At 53.0% G+C, this 17,678-nt stretch overlaps 2 protein-coding genes across 3 annotated transcripts; both read right to left on the bottom strand.

Moving 5' to 3' along the window:
• Positions 1-2,567: 2,567 nt before the first annotated feature.
• Positions 2,568-5,904, bottom strand: BCL2L14 (BCL2 like 14). 2 transcript variants are annotated; one of them, XM_062509498.1, is made up of 5 exons: positions 5,060-5,904; positions 4,324-4,455; positions 3,789-3,850; positions 3,272-3,529; positions 2,568-3,033 (listed from the first exon to the last, which is right to left on the bottom strand). In XM_062509498.1, the coding sequence occupies exons 1-5, from the start codon at positions 5,895-5,897 to the stop codon at positions 2,986-2,988; spliced, it is 1,338 nt and encodes a 445-aa protein (XP_062365482.1). In that variant the 5' UTR covers positions 5,898-5,904; the 3' UTR covers positions 2,568-2,985. The 2 variants fall into 2 exon arrangements, with proteins under 2 accessions (XP_062365482.1, XP_062365483.1); XM_062509499.1 differs by having other exon boundaries at positions 2,568-3,030.
• A 5,652-nt stretch (positions 5,905-11,556) lies between these two features.
• ETV7 (ETS variant transcription factor 7) lies at positions 11,557-17,471 on the bottom strand. The gene is made up of 8 exons (XM_062509533.1): positions 17,407-17,471; positions 15,511-15,628; positions 15,085-15,249; positions 14,729-14,836; positions 13,659-13,847; positions 13,241-13,383; positions 12,788-12,888; positions 11,557-12,344 (listed from the first exon to the last, which is right to left on the bottom strand). Exons 1-8 carry the CDS (start codon positions 17,410-17,412, stop codon positions 12,233-12,235), a joined length of 942 nt encoding a protein of 313 aa, XP_062365517.1. The 5' UTR covers positions 17,413-17,471; the 3' UTR covers positions 11,557-12,232.
• Between the last annotated feature and the right edge of the window lie 207 nt (positions 17,472-17,678).

The following is a 17,678-nucleotide window of genomic DNA, read 5'->3' as shown; positions in this document are numbered from 1 at the left end:
TTGATCTGTGTGATTCATGCCACTGGCTCCTCCAGCCCTTGGGAAAGCAAATTCCTTCATTTAAAGGATTTTCTTCCAGCCCTGAGGAAGCTCACGAAGGACAAAACTATCGCCTGTTGCTGTGACTGGTCCAGACCTGCCAGGGCACTGGAAGTGCAGAGGGTTTGTATGATGGAATGAGTTGTTCCCATGTTCCCTGTGCATTAACTGCTCCTGCTGTTTGCTTCAGGCCCCCAGGGACTCCAACAGGCTCTGCATAAAGAGGTGTAGGATGCTCCTGCTTCACTCAGCCCTTGCGCCTCCTCAGCCGTGCCCAGCCCTGACTGCCGGGGTTTAGGAAAGGTATAAAGGAGCCCGTGGGAGCTGTGGGAACACACACAGCTCTGTCCTGCACTCAGTTGCAGGGGCTTCTCCAGGAGGGCCAAGGTGCCAAATCCCCCCCTGTACCCTCCCCATCTCCAAACACCACGGCCCGGGACGGCATCCAGGAGGCATCATCCTGCCTGGCTCAGTTCCACACTCCCGTGAGGTGAAGCCTTGTCATCATCCTCTTAGTGGCAGCAAGTTTTGGATTAATTGGCTCATTAAGTGCCAGGCTGATTTTCTAAGCTGCCCTCCCCCCCACCCCCAGCACTCCAAAGCAGGATTAGTGGGCACTGCCTACTTTGGAGATGCAGGATCTCTGAGCAGCCTGGGATGGTTGGGAGACAAAGCCCCTGGCTCACATGAGCACTGGGTGGGCTGGGGCTGTGCAGGGCTGTGCTTTGCCCTGTGTGCAGGGCAGGATCAGAGCCCAGATGGCCGCTGCCTGTGATCCAGGGATTTTCGTGCGAGGCGATTGTCTTTGCTGTGGGAAGCCCCAGCCGGGTGTTTAGGGCAGCATGAAGGTAATGCCGAGAGCTGGAAACAGATCAAACCCCCAGGACTTACAAGTTGCCCTTCTTTAAAACCTTCTTAATATCTTCAGAGGCCACAGGCAGCCAGGTCTCAATTTTATAACCAGGAGATTAATCCGAGGTGATGGAATTGCTCATGGGAAGGGACCTGAGCTCCAAAAGCCACCAGCCCTGGGGTGCTGCACTAAGGCAGCTCCCGACCTCATCCCACCATGCCCATCTGGAGCAGCATCCCTGCACACTGGGTTGGGATTTTTGGGAGCAGGAGCCTCTTGTGCAAGGGGCTAGGCAGGTTTGGCTCCTTGTTCCCCCAGCGTGGCTGCCCTGATGGGTGGAAAAAGCTCCAGGGGGCAGAGGAGAGTGTTTGGTTCAGCTGTGGTGCTGGGAATAGCACAGGAGTGGGAGTTTTCCTTTCTGATGTTTCACCTGGCAGGTGCATCCCACGTGCTGATGGAAGATGATGCCCTCTGGGACAGAGGATATTTGACTTTCCGCTGGGAAGTCAGTGAGGAGACAGAGCCCCTTTCTACTGCATGCAAATCCCAACCCATCCCTGGCACTTCACGAGCTTAAATGCAAAACAAATTGGGGCATCCTGTGACTCTCTAACCACATCCCCAGCACATCCCTACCACCAGTTCATCCAGCCCTGGTCCCAGCCCAGGGAACGGGAATGTCGGGACTGCTGCAAACAGACGAGGGTGGTTTCAGTCCCTCCCACAGTAAAATCTCCTGGCTTGGCTCCCAGGCAAAATGAATCGTGGTACTGACGCTACGCTGTTGTTGGCAGGACCCAGAAGAGGGATTTATTGTTTTCCACACTCCTAATTACCCCAGTCTGAATTAGATGGAGCCCTGCAAGGTGTCCCCCTCCCTCGGCAGCTGGTGACTCAATCCTGTGTCTGTCAAACACAGCCCTGAAGGCTTTGGGGACTTGGATCTGGGTGGGGAAGAGCTGCTTCTGTCCTGCGAGGGCTCTGCTTTCCCACTTTCATTACAAGGACCAAGAGGGTCAGATCCTCCAGGAGAGGAGGTGCTGGGCAGACCTGGGCTGTCACCAGTGGCCCATGGGGGATTGTCACCTCAAATGTGGCAGTGACACAGACCCACACATTTGTTTGCTGCCACTATCACCTTCAACCCACTAGAACATCCCTCCTGCACAATGCAAACCCCAAAACTTCATCTCCTTCACCCCAAGCCATGTCCAACCTTGCAGAGATGTTCCTGCTGGTGCCACCACACTGAGCCCTGGACATCCCCCCCGAGCTGCCTTAATCCATGGCCCTACTTAGGGTCGGGGCAAAGATTAGCTGGAAACGTTCCCAGTGGTTAGAATTTAAATCACTTTGGCATTTCACATCTTCTTAGAGCTCATAGGTGACACCCCAACAGCTGTAAATCCTCAAGGATGTTACAGCTCCTGCATCATTTGGGAATGAGCTTTACCCAGCTCTTGGTGTCAGATCAAGCTGTTCTGGGTAGTAAATTTTCTGTGGAAAGCAAAGACTTATAAATTGTAAAAATGGCAGGACAACACTGTCTATCTACTCTCAGAGTCCCTCATACTACTTGGAATTTGGCTGGAAAGGAGCAGCCCACAGCAGCTGGAGCAAAGCAAACATTACTTCATCTATAACACAACTCCCAGCAGACGAGCCTGGCTGGCATTTAGGCACCAATTTATTTGAGTTTTAGATTTTTTTCCAAACTGGATTCTTGGCTGGTAGCAGCAACTACAAAAATTATGCTGTACATTCACAAATACATTTAGAAAAGCAGGTAAATAAATACATGTGCACAAACAGCAACAACCCCTGAGGTTCAACACAAAGACTTGGCAAGAGCTAAAATACAAATACAGGGTGACATTTGGGCTCTGTTTGATTTACAGACTCTTCATCCCCAGACAGGTGGGGTCCAAGCTTTCACACAGCTGGCGCTGTCCTGGCAGTTTTCCTTAAAAGATTTTAAATCCACAGCTCAGAAGTTTACCCCACATCCAGGTCACCATCAGGGGTTGTCTTCCCACCACTAAATGTTGGTCCTTGGGTTCCCAGGCACCACAGGCCCCTCGCAGCAGCTGCTGTCAGTCTGGGCTGTCACAGTGGTCTGTCCTGAGCTTTTCTGTCTTCTGCTGAGACAAAAGGAAACATTCTTAGAATCATGGAATACTTTGGATTGGAAAGGGATCTTTAAAACTCATCCAGTTCCACCCCCCGCTACGGGCAGGGACACCTTCCACTACCCCCGGGTTGCTCCAAGTCCCATCCAACCTGTCCTGGAACACTTCCACACATGGGCAACCACAGCATCCTGGGCCACTTGCCCTAACTTGCTGCTGGGAGCTCATCCCAGCTCATCCTCCTCCTTACCTGGAGAATTTTGCCGTAGGGTGCAAAGGAATCGTCCAGGTAGCGTGTGCCAAAGCCCATGATCCTGTTCACTGCCTGGCTGCAGATCCCTGCCACCGTGGCAGTGAGATGGACCGTGTAGGCAAACTGGATCTCCTGGGGGCTGGCATTGGGCCTGCTGGCTGTCAGCTCCTTCTGGATGTAGGCATCAGCCAGGCTCTTGAAGGAGCTGTAGGACATGTCCCTGAAGAACAGCTGCAGCCGTGCATCCTCCCTCACCTGGGTGGGAGACAAGTGAGTGCACGTCCTGAGGGAATGGCTCCATGTGCCACCCTTCACCCTTCACTGCAGCTGGGGCAGGACCGACAGCCAGGCACCATCGCACCCAGGCAGGGAGTTAAAAGTTGCCGTTTCCTTGACTTTCCCGAGGGTTTTCTTGCCCCAGGGAAATTGATGGTGTTGCTGTATTTATTTTACAGCAGTGCAGAGCTTGGCCCAGGTTCCCTCAGCCCCATCCAGCTGTCCCCAGCTCTCTCACCTGCCTGTCCAGCTCATCTCCTGCGCTCCGGAGCAGGGCAACGATTCTCTTGATGGCTTCATCTGCAGAGAGAGACACCAGGTTATCTCCAGACCTTTCTCCAAGCCTCACACATCCAGATGTCCTGTTTAGTCCCCAGGAAAAATTCCTTGAGCAATGTTTTTCCACCTCCATCCTTCCAAAACCCATTTCAGCCTATTGCCAAGTGCCTTGTTATCGTTGTTACCCTCAGCCAGCAAAAATACTCTCTTACCTCTGAATTTTGTGTTTTGTGTGGTCTAGTGGAAGGTGTCTCTGCCCATGGCAGGGCAGCTGGAATGAGGTATTCTTTAAAGTCCTCCCAGCCCACAAACCATTCTGGGATTCTGTGAATCTCGCCCTCCCCCAGCCAAGCCCCAATGCTGAAAATCTCCTTCAAAATCTTTGTCCAGCTCTCGGGATCACGAAAGCCCCGGGATCAGGACTGGAGCAGGCTTGGATCCCACGCAGGCTCTGCAGGAGACAAGTCCCTTTTGTTTCCAAGACCAGCACTCACCGACCCCGTCGGTGCCGGGGGGCTCTGGGGGCTCCCCACGTTCTCCTGCTCTGCCCCCCCGGCTCTCGCTGCCCTGCGCGATCAGCCCGACATCCTCGGACTCCCGTGTGTGGTACCCATAGGGCTCCGCCTCTGCCGGACACAAGCACAGACCAGGGGTGAGGATGGGTTTGCTCAGCACGGAGGGATGGGACAAAGCCGGGGGCCGGTGCCCACCCCGGATCAGCGCATTCCGAAGATGAAGGAAGAAACCGAGCAGCTGCGACCTGCCCCGAATACCCCGAATAAAGCTGCTCAGAGCCCCCTCGGCAGAGTTTGGGCACGGGAAGGGCTGGGCTGGGACCGGAGTCCCCCGGGCTCTGCCGCGCCCGCTGCCCTCTCCTGTCCCCAGGGCAAGACTCAAGCAGTTTTCCATTGGCCCTAGATTAGCTCAGCATCTCATCTCAGGTCTCAAATGCAGGTTTTAACTAAACCACCATCACCCTTGCTTGCCAGAGAGGGAAAGATCAGGCTTGGGTGATGACAGCTGACTTGGGGTGGCTGTGCTCAAAGCAGGAGCAGAACGACCCTTCCTGGGGCAGCAGGTCGGGATTGGAGTCTCCAAAACCTACCCCAGGCCCCCCCAAAACGCTGGGAAGGGGTTGAAACCAGCATGGAACACGGTGGCTTTCCCCAGAAAAGCCCAGCAGGGTCTGGCTGGCAGCAGGGGTGGGTCAGGGTTTGGGGAGGGTCTCACCTGGCTGGGCTGGGGCCAGGACATGCCGCAGGGGAAGGCAGCTGGGGCGCTTGCTCCTCACCCCAGGTCCCGGCTCTCCCCGCTCCTCCTCCCCGTGCTTCTTCAGGGAGAAAACCTTCTTGAGGCTGGGCTTCTTCTTCAGGGCTCTGCCCATCACTGGGGACGTGCCTGAATCTACTTTGTGTTTTTTGACTCCTTCTGGTTTGGAGCCCTGAGGAGCTTTGACATCTTTCTCCTTGGGTTTTTGCCCTGTGTTTTCCTTCTGGTCTTCAGGGCTCTTCTTGAGGAAGAGATTTAAGAAACCTTTTAGCCAGGTTGTTTTTGAACACGAATGCTGTGTTTTGCCCTGGGAGGAGTTTTTTGTGCTTTTCCTCTTGGCCTTCAGCTCCTCTTTAGGCATTTCCTGGGAAGCTTTGCTGTCATCACCCAAAGCCTCCTCCAGGTCTGGTGCTCTGAGTCTCTCCTCCTGGTCCTTCCTAGGGCTGGGTTTGGCATATGAGTACATGAAGAAATCGCTTTCTGACCGTTGTAGCCCATCCGCTTTCCTCCCTCTCCCTCTGTCTTTCTCCAGAAGGGCTTTTTTGGCCACCAGTGAGTTTTCATGGCAGCTCAGTGAGCGCTTGACATAAATCTCCAGCACTTTCTTGGCCTCTAGCCTGTCCAGAGAGAGGATCTTGCCCAAAGGCTGCCCCCCCACATCCGACTGAGGCATCTCCTCAGCTGCAGCCCACGTGTTGCTGTGGAGAAAAACAGCATTTTCAGTCTGGCTTTTGCCTTCCCCAGGCCACTGCACAGTCAGGTTGGACCAGATGGAGACCTCCCTCTTGCTGGCACCCATGGGTGCTGTGGGTGTCTGGGGTTGTTTATGCTCCTGGTTAATGATCAGTCAGTTTTTTATGGTCGTTATCTAAGTGCTCCTCATGCCCACATGGGGTTTTACAACCACAGACTCGTGATAAAGGAACTGAAACTGTGGAGAGGGGGGAGATGGGCTGCCCATATCCTAGAGGAGGAGCCTGATCGTCAGCCAGGGGTTTTTATCCAGCAAGGACAACACCCAGACACCATCCCATTATCCCATGGCAATGTGTTCCCACACTACAATGAAAAACACCCCAGGAGCACCCAGTGAGCCACAGAACCCAAAATTCAGAGTATTTCCCCTTAAAGTATTGGCTGCTAAAAATCAATCTAGCCCCTGGAGAGGCTCTTGCAAATGGCCTTGGTCACCTTGTGATGACACAGCCCCTCCGTGAGCTCCCACCAGTGCAGGGCTGGGAATGGAGCTTGCAGCACCAGTCCCTGCCTTTCTCACCACCCTTTTTCTCTGCACTTACAAGCAAAATTCAACCAAAGACGCTGCTACTGGGAAACCACAGAACCATGATGGTGCCTCATGCTGGTTTTACCTCCAAAACCAATTTCACACTTCGAAGAACCAGACCCAAACCAGACTTCTCCACCCCTGAACAGCACACGGGGAAACAGCACTGAAATCTGGCACTCTTGGCTGTACAAAGCACCCTGGAGTTGGGAATCAGCCTCTGCTCAGACCCACCATCACAACACACCCCACTTCAGCCTGCTTTTGGGATCAGAAAGGCAAGTTATTTTCATCCAAGCCAACACCAAAGCCCACCAAAGAAACAATAAAAAATCATTCCACTGATTTTAATCATGGCAAAGCCACGACCCCCATCCTACTTTGATTGATTCCAACACATTGACCTCAGCATTGGTTGTTTGCTGGTTTGGCTTTTACCTTTCCATCGGTATTTCTGTTCCTTTGGACATAGTTCAAGACGAGCTCCTGGGCCACGGGCGCTGAGGGATCACAGGCTCTCCCGGGAGGTGCCTTTATATACCCAAGCTGGTGGCTGAGTTAAGTCCTATTTTTAGCAGCCATTCAGGTAAGAGAGCAGCCAAGACTTCCGCCTGGGATCCCCGCTATCACCAGCCTCGTGGTGGAGATCAATGGGCGTGAGTTTCACTGGAGGAGAAAACAATTTCCTTGTGGCAAGTAGCAGCAAAACAACATAAAATCACCTGTCAGGTGGTGTAAGCACTGCCCTTTGAGACCAGCTATCTCAGGCAGCTGTTTGACGTTGGGTTTGGTTTACTTTCTACTGGGTGTGATGCCTGAAATAGGCTCTTCTGGGTTGTTTCTGTGAGGGGAAGTCACAACTTTCTCAGATGAGTGGGGTTTCAGTGCAGGAAGGAGAGTGCTCTGCTGTCATCCCTGGAGCTCCCAGGCATCTCCTGTGGAACCACAGACATTCTGGGACACTTCACTGTCAGGTTCTTGCACACCACTGGGCACAGCTGGACTGAAATATCCCTGAAACCCACCCTGGGGTCCTTCAGACAGCTCGTGATTCCACCCTAAAGCATGAACCAGCTCTTGCCCCAAATCCTTCCCACTCCCGTGGCTCCTACTCAGCCTCACCCAGGGATGGGTGAAATCTCCCAGCAGGCAGATCTGCCCTTCCCAACACCTACAAACTGTACCCGGGCAGAGCAAATCTGGCACCAAAGCTCCGTTTGGCCCCACGTCCACCCCAGCGCCCCCTCCCGTGGCTGTGGCATCCTCCGGCAGGTGCTTCCCACCATTCCCCATCGCTGCTTTGCCATCTGATGGCAAAATTCCGCACTGCAGCTCGCAGGGATGCGGCCGGAGCGGGCTGCAGCTGCAGACAAGCAGGCTTTGGAAAACCCTTTTTGGAAAACCCCTCGGGAAGATTTCCGCGGGAGAAGCGCTGCTTTCAGCTGCAATGATGTTCAAGGTGTCTCCTGGATAAAAATTGTCTTTTTGTAATATGGAGTTCAGCTTGCAATCAGAACACTTCGGGACTATTTTGTTTCTCTTTCTATAAACTCTCCATGCCATAATTTCCTGTGACTGGGAGAGATCCACATCCCTCCGTTTGTCCTGAGCCCACACGGCTGAATCAGTCTGGTATTGATCAGGAATTACCTGGCAGAGTTTTTCAGCACCTCTGTCTCCTGACAAATGGGTGAGGAGCTTCCAGGCTGCTTCCCAGCTCTTGCCCACATCCTCCCACAAGCAAGTTGATTCCAGGGGGTGAGGAGGAGTTTCACAATCTATTTTGTTCCATAAAACAAAAAGGCACATCCACTCTGGCCATGGGGGTCAGTTTGGCCATCTCCAGTTTGGAGATTTTTCTACTGGAGGCTACCCAAGGCTGAGTCCAAACACCACCTCTGCTCATGAGTCAGCATTGATGTATGGTCTCCTCCAGGCACTGAAGAGCCTGATTTTCTTTTTTCTGAATTTCCAGCTCTGAATTTCACACATCTTTGGGAGGTTACTCCTTGTGTGCCCAGCACTGTCAATAAACATAGCACTTTCTAACTTTCATACTTGGGGAGTTCTTTCCACTTATCACAGCCAGAAGATGGAAGAGCCAAACTCCAGGAAAAATCTTCACCTGAAATGTGATTCAGGACCTTTATTTAAGCTCATATCCCTTCTGGGATTTGGGACATGTTCAAACCTAATGGGATAGAGGCAAAAGAAAAAAAAATGTATGAGACTGAGATAAACCAAAATCCCAAGAGATCTGGACCCAGATTTTTCATCCACTTTTGTTTTCAGTGCAGGGAGAGAAAGAAGAAGCTGGCAGGAAATGCAGTCATGGGGGGAGGAGCACCCAGTGCTGGAGTTGGTATCTTCAGGCCAGTGATGTTGGGGAGAAAAGCAGAACTAAACCCATGAGAACACAGCAGGGGACAACGGGCTTCTGCGCCAGAAACTGCTTCGTAAAATGGGAAAATACCAAGGGAGAGGCATCCCCCACGTGAAACTGCAAGGTGCAGAGGGCAACAGGTTCAGAAGGCAGGGGTCAAAGCACCTGAATTCTTTGGGAAGACATCAGGAAAACTACTCTGCAGGAGGCTGGGCCAATCTCAAATGGGTGTCTAGAGGGGTTGGGAATCACCCTACTTGGAGGCTTTCTAGGCTTGGCCAGCCAAAGTCACAGCCAACCTGAGCTGGTGTTGGAGACCACTGTGTTTTATGTCGACCACAAAGGTCCCTTCGAGCCATCAACCAGCCACGAGACATCAAGCTGGGCACCCAAACACAGCAGCTGCAGATCTGATCCATGATGGTGATGTTGAGGGGAGGACCTGGACCATGGTAGGGGCATTGAGGAGAACACCTGGACCATGGCAGAGGCATTGAGGAGAACACCTGGACCATGGCAGGGGCATTGAGGGGAACACCTGGACCATGGCAGGGGTGCTGAAGAGAACACCTGGACCATGGCAGGGGCATTGAGGGGAACACCTGGACCATGGCAGGGGTGCTGAGGAGAGCACCTGGACCATGGCAGGGGCATTGAGGGGAACACCTGGACCATGGCAGGGGTGCTGAGGAGAGCACCTGGACCATGGCAGGGGCATTGAGGGGAACACCTGGACCATGGCAGGGGTGCTGAAGAGAACACCTGGACCATGGCAGGGGCATTGAGGGGAACACCTGGACCATGGCAGGGGCATTGAGGGGAACACCTGGACCATGGCAGGGGTGCTGAGGAGAACATCTGGACCATGGCAGGGGCATTGAGGGGAACACCTGGACCATGGCAGGGGCATTGAGGGGAACACCTGGACCATGGCAGGGGTGCTGAGGGCAGCCACTGCTCCCTGCCCCAGCCAACACATGACCTCAGTGGAAACCTCTCAGCCCAGTTCTGCAGTTCCTCTGATCCAAGAGGGTGGTGGCCACCAGCCCCCAAAGCAAATCCTCTTTTCCTCCAGCCCTGGGTGTAGTTTTAGCTGCTTCCCCCAGCAGATGAGCAATGTGCAGTGCCCTGCCCCAAACACCAGCAGATGTGGGGCTGCTGAAGGGTGGCTGATGTTCTCCAGGGAATGAAGCACCTGGAAACCTCTGGGAAAGCCCACATGAGGCACCTCGCTGTGTTTCATAGCCCCTGAACTCCAGCCATGCCAAAAGTCACCAGCAGCCGTGTGCTGTCCCTCCCCACACCCCCAGACCAAACTCCCTGGCACAAGCAGCAGTTGCTGCGTTGTTTGCTGACAGGGATGGGTACCTGTTCCAGGAAAGCTGCAGGTTTACAGCCCTCCTGCCTCTGTTTGTCACAGGGAAAGGCAGGTGTTTCTCCAGGAGGCACACAAAAGCTTCCTAGGAGCATGGACAAAGCTCATCATTCCAACCCATCCTTGCAAAGGTGCCTTGGACTGTCACCCCCCAAGACCCCTCTGGAGCTGCTCAAGGAGGCACGAGGGGGTTGAGGGCTTTTGGCAGCTTCCCAGCCAGGAAAGGAAATCCCCAGCCAAGCCCAGAGTGATCTTTAGTCATGACGGGTGAAACAGATGAAGAGAGGTCACTCCCTGCAAGCACAGCACAAGAACCAGGGCCACCAAGTGCCACCTGCTCCAACAAAACAAACACACAGGTTTGATCCTCAGGAGCCATCAGGGCTGTTTCTGTTGCAAGAAAGTGAAGTGGAAGGAGGAGATCAGGAAAAATGCATCCATGGGTGTGTATCCCAGGAGTGGTACAGGGCACAGATGTTACAGTTCCCAAGGAAGGAGATCTGCTGTCCCACCAAAAATGAAGGATTTCACTCCAAGAAAGATTTGGTTTGACTGTTCTCTGGGATAAAAAACATCCATTGGGAAGGGAAGGACAAGGTTTGGGTGCTTCAGTGCACCTTCCTGCCATGGAGCATTCCCAGGCTGCAGCTGGGTGGGTGTTGGGGAATCTTTAGCCACCTCTCTTAGCAGGGACTGTGGTCTCCCTTCCTAGCCAGGATCTGCCCCAGGCTGTGACCTCACATTCATTTGCCCCACTAGAGCTCCTCGTTTTCTTCTCGTCCACCACTCAAATTTTCAAACACCTCTGTTCTGCCAATGAGCTGGTCATTTTTTTCTGGAAGTGAAACTCCTCAGCCAGTTTTCCAGAGATGCTGTACTGCTGAAGCTTTGCCATCCAGCCACCACCCACCCCGCCACTGTCTCTTACTGGCTACTGCCCACCTAGCATCTCCAGGCTGAAGCTGTAAAGTTGTTTTGCAGGACCAAGACCAGTTACAGCCAAAGGAGCTGTAGTTTCAGGTTGGCAGTAAACAGTTTTGCTGGAAACGTCATGGTGCAAGCACGTGTTTGTGCTGTGCTCACCCATCAGCTGCTGAGCAGCTCAGACTGGTGACCTCTGGCTTAGGAGCTGCCAAAAGATGGGGATGAGATCTGGGTGCCCACAAGAGCTGGTTTGAAATGAGGACAGCTTGGATTTCCCAGTTTCAGAACTTCAAACAACAAGAAGTGAGATTTTCAACCTTACAGACACAGTATTTTATTTCCTCTGTTGAAAGCAAAGTGAAAACAGCAGTGGGTACTTTCTGTTTCCATACACACACGCTCACACACAAACACTCTGTTCACTTCAGGTATTCCTGCTTCAAACTCAAAGCAAATAATCACACATCTGACCATGGCTTTATTTCTTTTCACATTATTTAATCACAAAAGTAATTACAAAAAAAAAATTTCCCGGAGGGAAAGGAGTTTAAGTGAACACCAGCTATGGGCAGCCATGGAGCCTGGACCTTGTGCCAGGCCTAAACCAGGCAGGTATTTCAGCTCACTCCTAACCTTAATCCCAGGAGCAAGCTCACAGGAGGCAGTGGAATTCCATCATGCACCACATTTGCAATACCAGTCCATGTTGAAGCTGGGGAAATGGCTCAGGTGCAGAGCAGGACACTCACAGCTGGGGACAGCACTCACTGCCAAAGCAGAGCAGCAGCTGCTCAGCCCAGAGCTCGTGCTTTGCTCTGCTCAGCACATCTCGCTGGAAGAACGGAGGGATCTTTTCCACAGGTTTAGAACTCAGAGATAAGCATCAAAATTTCAGAGCAAAAATATCACATTCCCTCCCAAAGGGCAGGAGAGGAACCAGCAGAAGACCAGCCCACACATCCACCTGTGCTTTTGGGGCTGGGGAACAGCTTCTGGGTGTGTTTTGCTAATGACACCCCAGAGATGTCCCAGCTTTGGTTCACAGCAGGGTTTGGAATCCAGGCCAGCTCTGTGGCCTTCTGTCCAGGAGAGGCAAGAGACACCAGCACTGCTCAGCAAAGCACAAGTCTCTCTGTGATGCACTGAAGTGAAACCTCCAAAAATTTACTATGGTGAAACCTCCAGTGGGTCTTCCTGCAAATCCTCATGGTCCTCATTCTCCAGCTGCTCCAGTCTGCTGGATTTCTCATGGACAACCTCCCCAGGAGTCTTCAAAAACCTGAAATACGTTTTTGGGATGATTTTAAGGGCACATCCAAGCCCAGCCCCAAACCAGGCTGTAAATGCTGCAGCCTTTGCCCTCAAGGCCAGGGGCTTGGAGCAACCTGGGATAGTGAAGGTGCCCCTGCCCATGGCAGGGGGTGGAATGGGATGAGCTTTAAGGTCCCTTCCAACCCAAACCCTTCCATGATTCTGTGATCAGCTGAGCTCTGGAGCTCAGAGGGGATTTGCCATCCTTGGGCTTTGCTGAGGATCCCAGGAAGCACGGAGGGCCCAGCAGGCACAGGACAGAGCCTGGGCACAAACCCACTGGGGTATGTGGGGGGGAGGATGTTGCTTCATGAAGCAGCTGCCAACACTTGGAGCTCATCACCTTTCCATGCCCCATTCATGCTGCCCCAGGCAGCTCATTTCTCATTTCTCTGTTCTGCTTCACCTCACCTGAACAACAGCTTCTGCCCTGGCTCCTTTTTGATGATGTTGAGTTTGTAGTAGTGTCTGAGCGCTCGTGACATCTTCTCATAGGTCATGTTCATCCGGTTCTGGAGGGAGAAAAGAATTGTGGGGTGTTGAGCAAAAGCTAACAACAACACTTGGTGTGGGTCTGTGTGCAGCAGGGCCACACATGGGACATTTGAGGTGGTTTGAGGCACTATGGGTCTGTAGTATGGGTCCCTAATCCAGACTGTCTTCACGTTTTGCTTTCTAGGGGATGAGAAAGTGCCTCTTTAACCACCAGGCTGGCACCTCTCACCAACCCTGCACCCCCTGTGCCCCCCTCCCGAGCCCCTGGGCCAGCAGCTCTAGGGAGCAGATCATGAAAGGGACATGCAGAAGCCTAGTGACGACAAATTTGCACTCAGGGATGACAAATTCACTCTCATTTGCATTTACCTTGTGGTTGCCCCAGAGCTGGGCAAGCCCATTTGGGTTGACAACACGGAAGACCTTGGCTTCCCTGTCCTCCCACCTGATGTAGGGCTCGTAGCGGCGGTCGGACAGGAGCTGGTACACGTATTCCCAGAGCAGCCTGCAGTCTGAGCACGGGGGAATTGGTGGTCACAGAGCTCCCACTGTGCTCCAGCGAGGCTGGCTCAGCAGCAGGATTGCACGTTTAGCAGCGACAATAAATATGAGAGGAACCCAGAGCTCACACGCAGCGCTCTACTGCTAGATCTCAGAGCAATTAAATTCTTCAGGTGGGGAAAATGAGGTGGAAAAGCATGGAATGAGGGGAAGGGAGACAGATGGGCAGGCAGGACAAAGCACCATCTCATTTCCCCAAGGAACAAGGCTATAAATTCATAATTACCTGCAATTTTCCCATCCACTGGGGCCGACAGGGTAGCAGGAAAAGAGCAGATGGCACCTGGCCTGCAGCTACTCTTTGAGCTGTGGTGGGAGAGGTTCAGTGGCTGCGTGTAGCCATGGAGCAGGGGCTGCTCTGCACAGCCCAGCCACGAGGAAACAACTGGGGCAGCCTCAGCACTGCAGTCTGCATCTGCAAAAGAAAAACCTAATAAGCACCCTGTAGTTCACTAGGGCAGGTCCCAGACCTTGCAAAGCCCTGAAACAGGAGGGGAGGGACAGCCCAGGGTGGTTATCAGCCTGGGACCAGCCCAGGCAGAGGAGGAGGGTGCTGGGGAAAACCTGGGATTTTCCTAAGGCTGGAGCAGCAAAGTCCAGTGGGGTTAGAGGAGATTCCAGGTAGGGTAAGGGTCAGATACAGAAGAAAAACTGGAATAGGAAAAATGCCCCAGAGCACAGGCACCCCCTGGTAAATTGTTATGGGGACTTAATATGTTAATTACCTTGCATTTGAACCAGCAGAAGAGCCCAGGAAAGTTCTCCCAGATCCACCTCCACACACATCCAGCCTCTGACACCAAACCGACCTCATCCTAACTCCTACCTGGGTCCAAAGGCATGAAGAAGCCTCACTGGCCCCCACCAACCTCACCTGGGCCCTCTCCCCACTCCACCCACTGACCCAGAAGCTCTGTGTAAGCTCAGCCCTGGCTCCTCAGCCCTGTCCCAGCTATGTTGCAGGACTAGTCTCCAGCAAGGCTGTGCCTCTGCCTGGCTTTGACCCTCCCTGATCCAAATCTCAATCTGCAGGCAAACTTCTTAGGGAAGTCATAGCCTTGCCAGTTTGCCATGGACCCCCTGGTGCTGCCTAGCACTGGCTCTGACCTGCTGCATCACTACAAACTTCCCAGATGACCTGGACTTTGCTGGGCCTGGTTGCCTCTCTCAGCTGGTATGGGATGGTTTCAGCAGGCTGAGCTCCAAGCCCCAGGTGTGTGAAACCCACTGGGGCTGCAGGCAGGTTCTGCCTGCTGGACGCTGCCGTTCCCCCAGGATATTTTCCTCCCATCATACCTTCCTCCGTGCTCCTGGCTTTCCTGAAGGGTGAGCTCAGCAAGGGGCTGCACACCAGAGCTCTTCTCTGAGTCTTAATGAACTGGAGTATTTCATAAAGCACGTCCCCTGCAGGGAAGGAAACTGCTCAGAAGACTTTGGATAATGGTCCCTCTTAGGTAATGTTGCTGAGATTCTGAACTACACAGTGTGGGGTTATTCCCCATCCCAAAGGATTTGCAATTCAGATGGACCAGAGAAAGGAATTGTCCTCACCTCCAGCACAAGAGCTGGTCTGCTGGGAGCCATGGAGCCCTCTCAGCAGAGCACACCTTGTGCTGGGATGATGCTCACAAATCCCTTGCCCTGGGTCTAACCTGAGCTCGGAGCTCGGTGTCTGAAGTCATCCTTGGTGAGGATGCACAAGGCTTTGCCGTTCATTTCAAACTTGCTCTCATCAGTGGGCCGCAGGGAATATTCCTTCTCAGCCCATCGTAGCCAGTGGATCACATCGTCCTTGCTCCACAGTGAGGGCTGGATTCCTGAAAGCAGGAGCAGTGTCTGAAACAACTCTGTCTCCATCCTCAAAAGGGCTGAGTGACAGGGTGGGGCTTCTCCATCACCAAACTTTCCCTCTATATTAAGCACTCACGGGTCAAAAACACCATAAAATAGAAAATTAACCCTGAGGAAGCCTTGTCCCCCTTGCGTGAATGGTCCCTGTACCATGGCTGTACCCACCCTGTCCCACCCCATGGGAACTCCCTTTTTGAGAAGCATTGACTTGCTTAACCTCTACTCACTCAGCCTCCCTGGAAGCCTGAAGATCTCCCCAGTGCTGATGGGTGAGGGTCTGGCCTGGGATGGGAATGGTAATGGCTCTGCCACCACGGGGCTGGAAGAGCTGATGGCCACTTTGCCCTGGGGAAGAGATCAGATACATGGCGGGGGGAAATTCCCAGCTCTGGTCCTGCCTTTGCTTTGGAGATGCCTCCACCTGCTCCAGTGTTTCCTAACAGGTTTCTCGTAGCAGTGTGATGTGATGTGATGTGATGATGTGATGTGATGTGATGTGATGTGATGTGATGATGTGATGTGCTGTCTGCAGCTCTTCCTCACACTTTTCCTCATCCCAGCCCCAGGATGAGTCCCTGGTTGCCCAAGTCAGCATTAGTAGCCAAAGATTCCTCTCTTTCTCCAGCTCTTTAGCAGAGGAACCTGCTCTCATTCAGGCTCTGGATGGGGATTATCCATCCCTACTCCTCATGGCTGTAGGGAAGTAGAAGATGGAGCTAAGACTGGCAGAGCCTGCAGTGCCTTGTGCTGTCTCCCTGCTCCTGCAAGGATCCTCCGATGCTCGATGGATACTCAAGGTTTTAGGAGAGCACTTCAGTTCTTTAGAGCTGTGAAAATAAAGCTGGCAGTAGTGCTTTGATTTTGTCTGGAAAACACCGGATGGAGAGAGGTCTCTCTATCCATTTGGGCATAAGTGGAAATGGCCATCCCATGGTTTAGGGAAATGCAAGCTCCTCTTGCTCACTGTCCTCAAGAATTACTTTTCTCCCTCAGCCAGGGCATGTGAGCCAGAAGGGAGCTCAGATCCTGCTTCCAGCCACATCTAGATCTTGAAACATTACTGGCAGCCAAGCAGATAATGTTTCCCCTTAAAAACCTATTAATGTGAATCCCAGCCATTTCTCAGCTTCACTCACTGGAAAATTACCAATTTTGCTGTCAAATGGTATTTTCCGAAGCAGTTACCAGCTCTGAGCACTTCAGGCTCAGGCAGGCTTTTGCAGGTGATTTAGAGCAGCCACCCCTCAACTGTGCGTGCTTCTGAAAATGAGGGGTGAGGAGATGGGAGTTGGACATATCTTAAATGCAAAGCTGAAGCTCCCAAATTCAGGAGAACAGGAGACAGGAGCAGTACAGTGAATCACTCCAAGGAAAAATGCTTCCCTGGGAGTTACAGCAGGAGGAAGGCAGCAGGCTGGTGAGGGGGTTTCTTCAGCAGAAGGACAATTTGGTGGTCACTGGCTGTCACTGGGCTGGATTTAGCAAAGCAGACAGCTACATGACACTGCATGAGGAGAACAGTGAAACTCTGGAATAAACTCTGAGCAGATTTGGCAGCAATGCAAACTGTCTTTCAGATTCGCTCTAAGCAATAAGCTATGGGGAAAATAAAAGTGAAAGAAATTAGCAGTGTATTTTGTCTAGAACTATCTAAAAGTTATTTTAATTTTCTCCCATCAATGTGACTCTCTTAAAAACCAGAACAAATCGGGTATTATTTTTTTGTTCCTAAAGATTTCTAGGCCTTGAGATACATTCTGAGTTTTTATTGTATTATACTGATTTTATGTTCTTGGGTTTATCCCTGCTTAGCTGCTTTCAGACTTTCCCGAGACGGCTTTTCTTTGCTTCAAGAGGAAATACTGTCCTTGGCAGTGTTTGAGTGGGAACGTGAGAAAAGGGGGATGGAAAAGGAAAAGGAACCCCCAGATGTGTGAGAGCAGCTTTTTGCTCAGAACCAAATGTGGGGAACAGAGGCTGCTCCGGGCTTTGTGAGGCGGTTTGGAGGTGAGGTAGGGGGGTCACCCCCCAGGGCATGAACTTCCAGCCCTTCCAGAGGAGGAGAAATCCCGAGGGGGGCCGGGGAGAAGGGAGGGCAAGGGCCCGGGCCGGGCGGCTCCTACCTGCATGGCCGCTGGAGCCGGAGCCCGGCGCTGCCGCCGCGTCCGGAGCGCTCCGGTCCCGTCCCCGCGGCCGCTGCGCCGCGATCCTCGCGAAAAACGAAATCGAAACGAGCCGGAGCCCCGGGAGGCCGGAGAGAGCCGGGGGCAGCGCCCGGGGCCGGGTCGTGCTCCCCCCGCCCCTACCGGGGCCGTGACCCGCGGCTCGCCCCGCTCCACCCGGTACCGGGACAGCACCGGGAAAGCTCCGGGGTCCGGGGGGGACACGCGGCCGG

The sequence above is a fragment of the Cinclus cinclus genome, chromosome 27 (genome assembly GCF_963662255.1).
Source record: "Cinclus cinclus chromosome 27, bCinCin1.1, whole genome shotgun sequence".
Taxonomy (NCBI): Eukaryota; Metazoa; Chordata; class Aves; order Passeriformes; family Cinclidae; genus Cinclus; species Cinclus cinclus.
Note: the sequence above shows the minus strand (reverse complement) of the source record. Positions and strands in the feature narration are given on the sequence as shown.

Bases quoted from the DNA above. Each gene is read 5' to 3' on its own strand.
- BCL2L14 (XM_062509498.1), bottom strand. From the start codon at position 5,897: ATGGGTGCCAGCAAGAGGGAGGTCTCCATCTGGTCCAACCTGACTGTG. The intron at 4,456-5,059 runs GTGAGACCCTCC...TGTGTCCGGCAG, and splicing joins CCTGGCCCCAGCCCAGCCAG to AGGCGGAGCCCTATGGGTAC. The intron at 3,530-3,788 runs GTGAGAGAGCTG...TCTCCCACCCAG, and splicing joins GAGATGAGCTGGACAGGCAG to GTGAGGGAGGATGCACGGCT.
- ETV7 (XM_062509533.1), bottom strand. The intron at 14,837-15,084 runs GTTAGACCCAGG...CCTTCCCTGCAG, and splicing joins ACACCGAGCTCCGAGCTCAG to GGGACGTGCTTTATGAAATA. The intron at 12,889-13,240 runs GTAAATGCAAAT...TTCTCCCTCCAG, and splicing joins AGCTCTGGGGCAACCACAAG to AACCGGATGAACATGACCTA.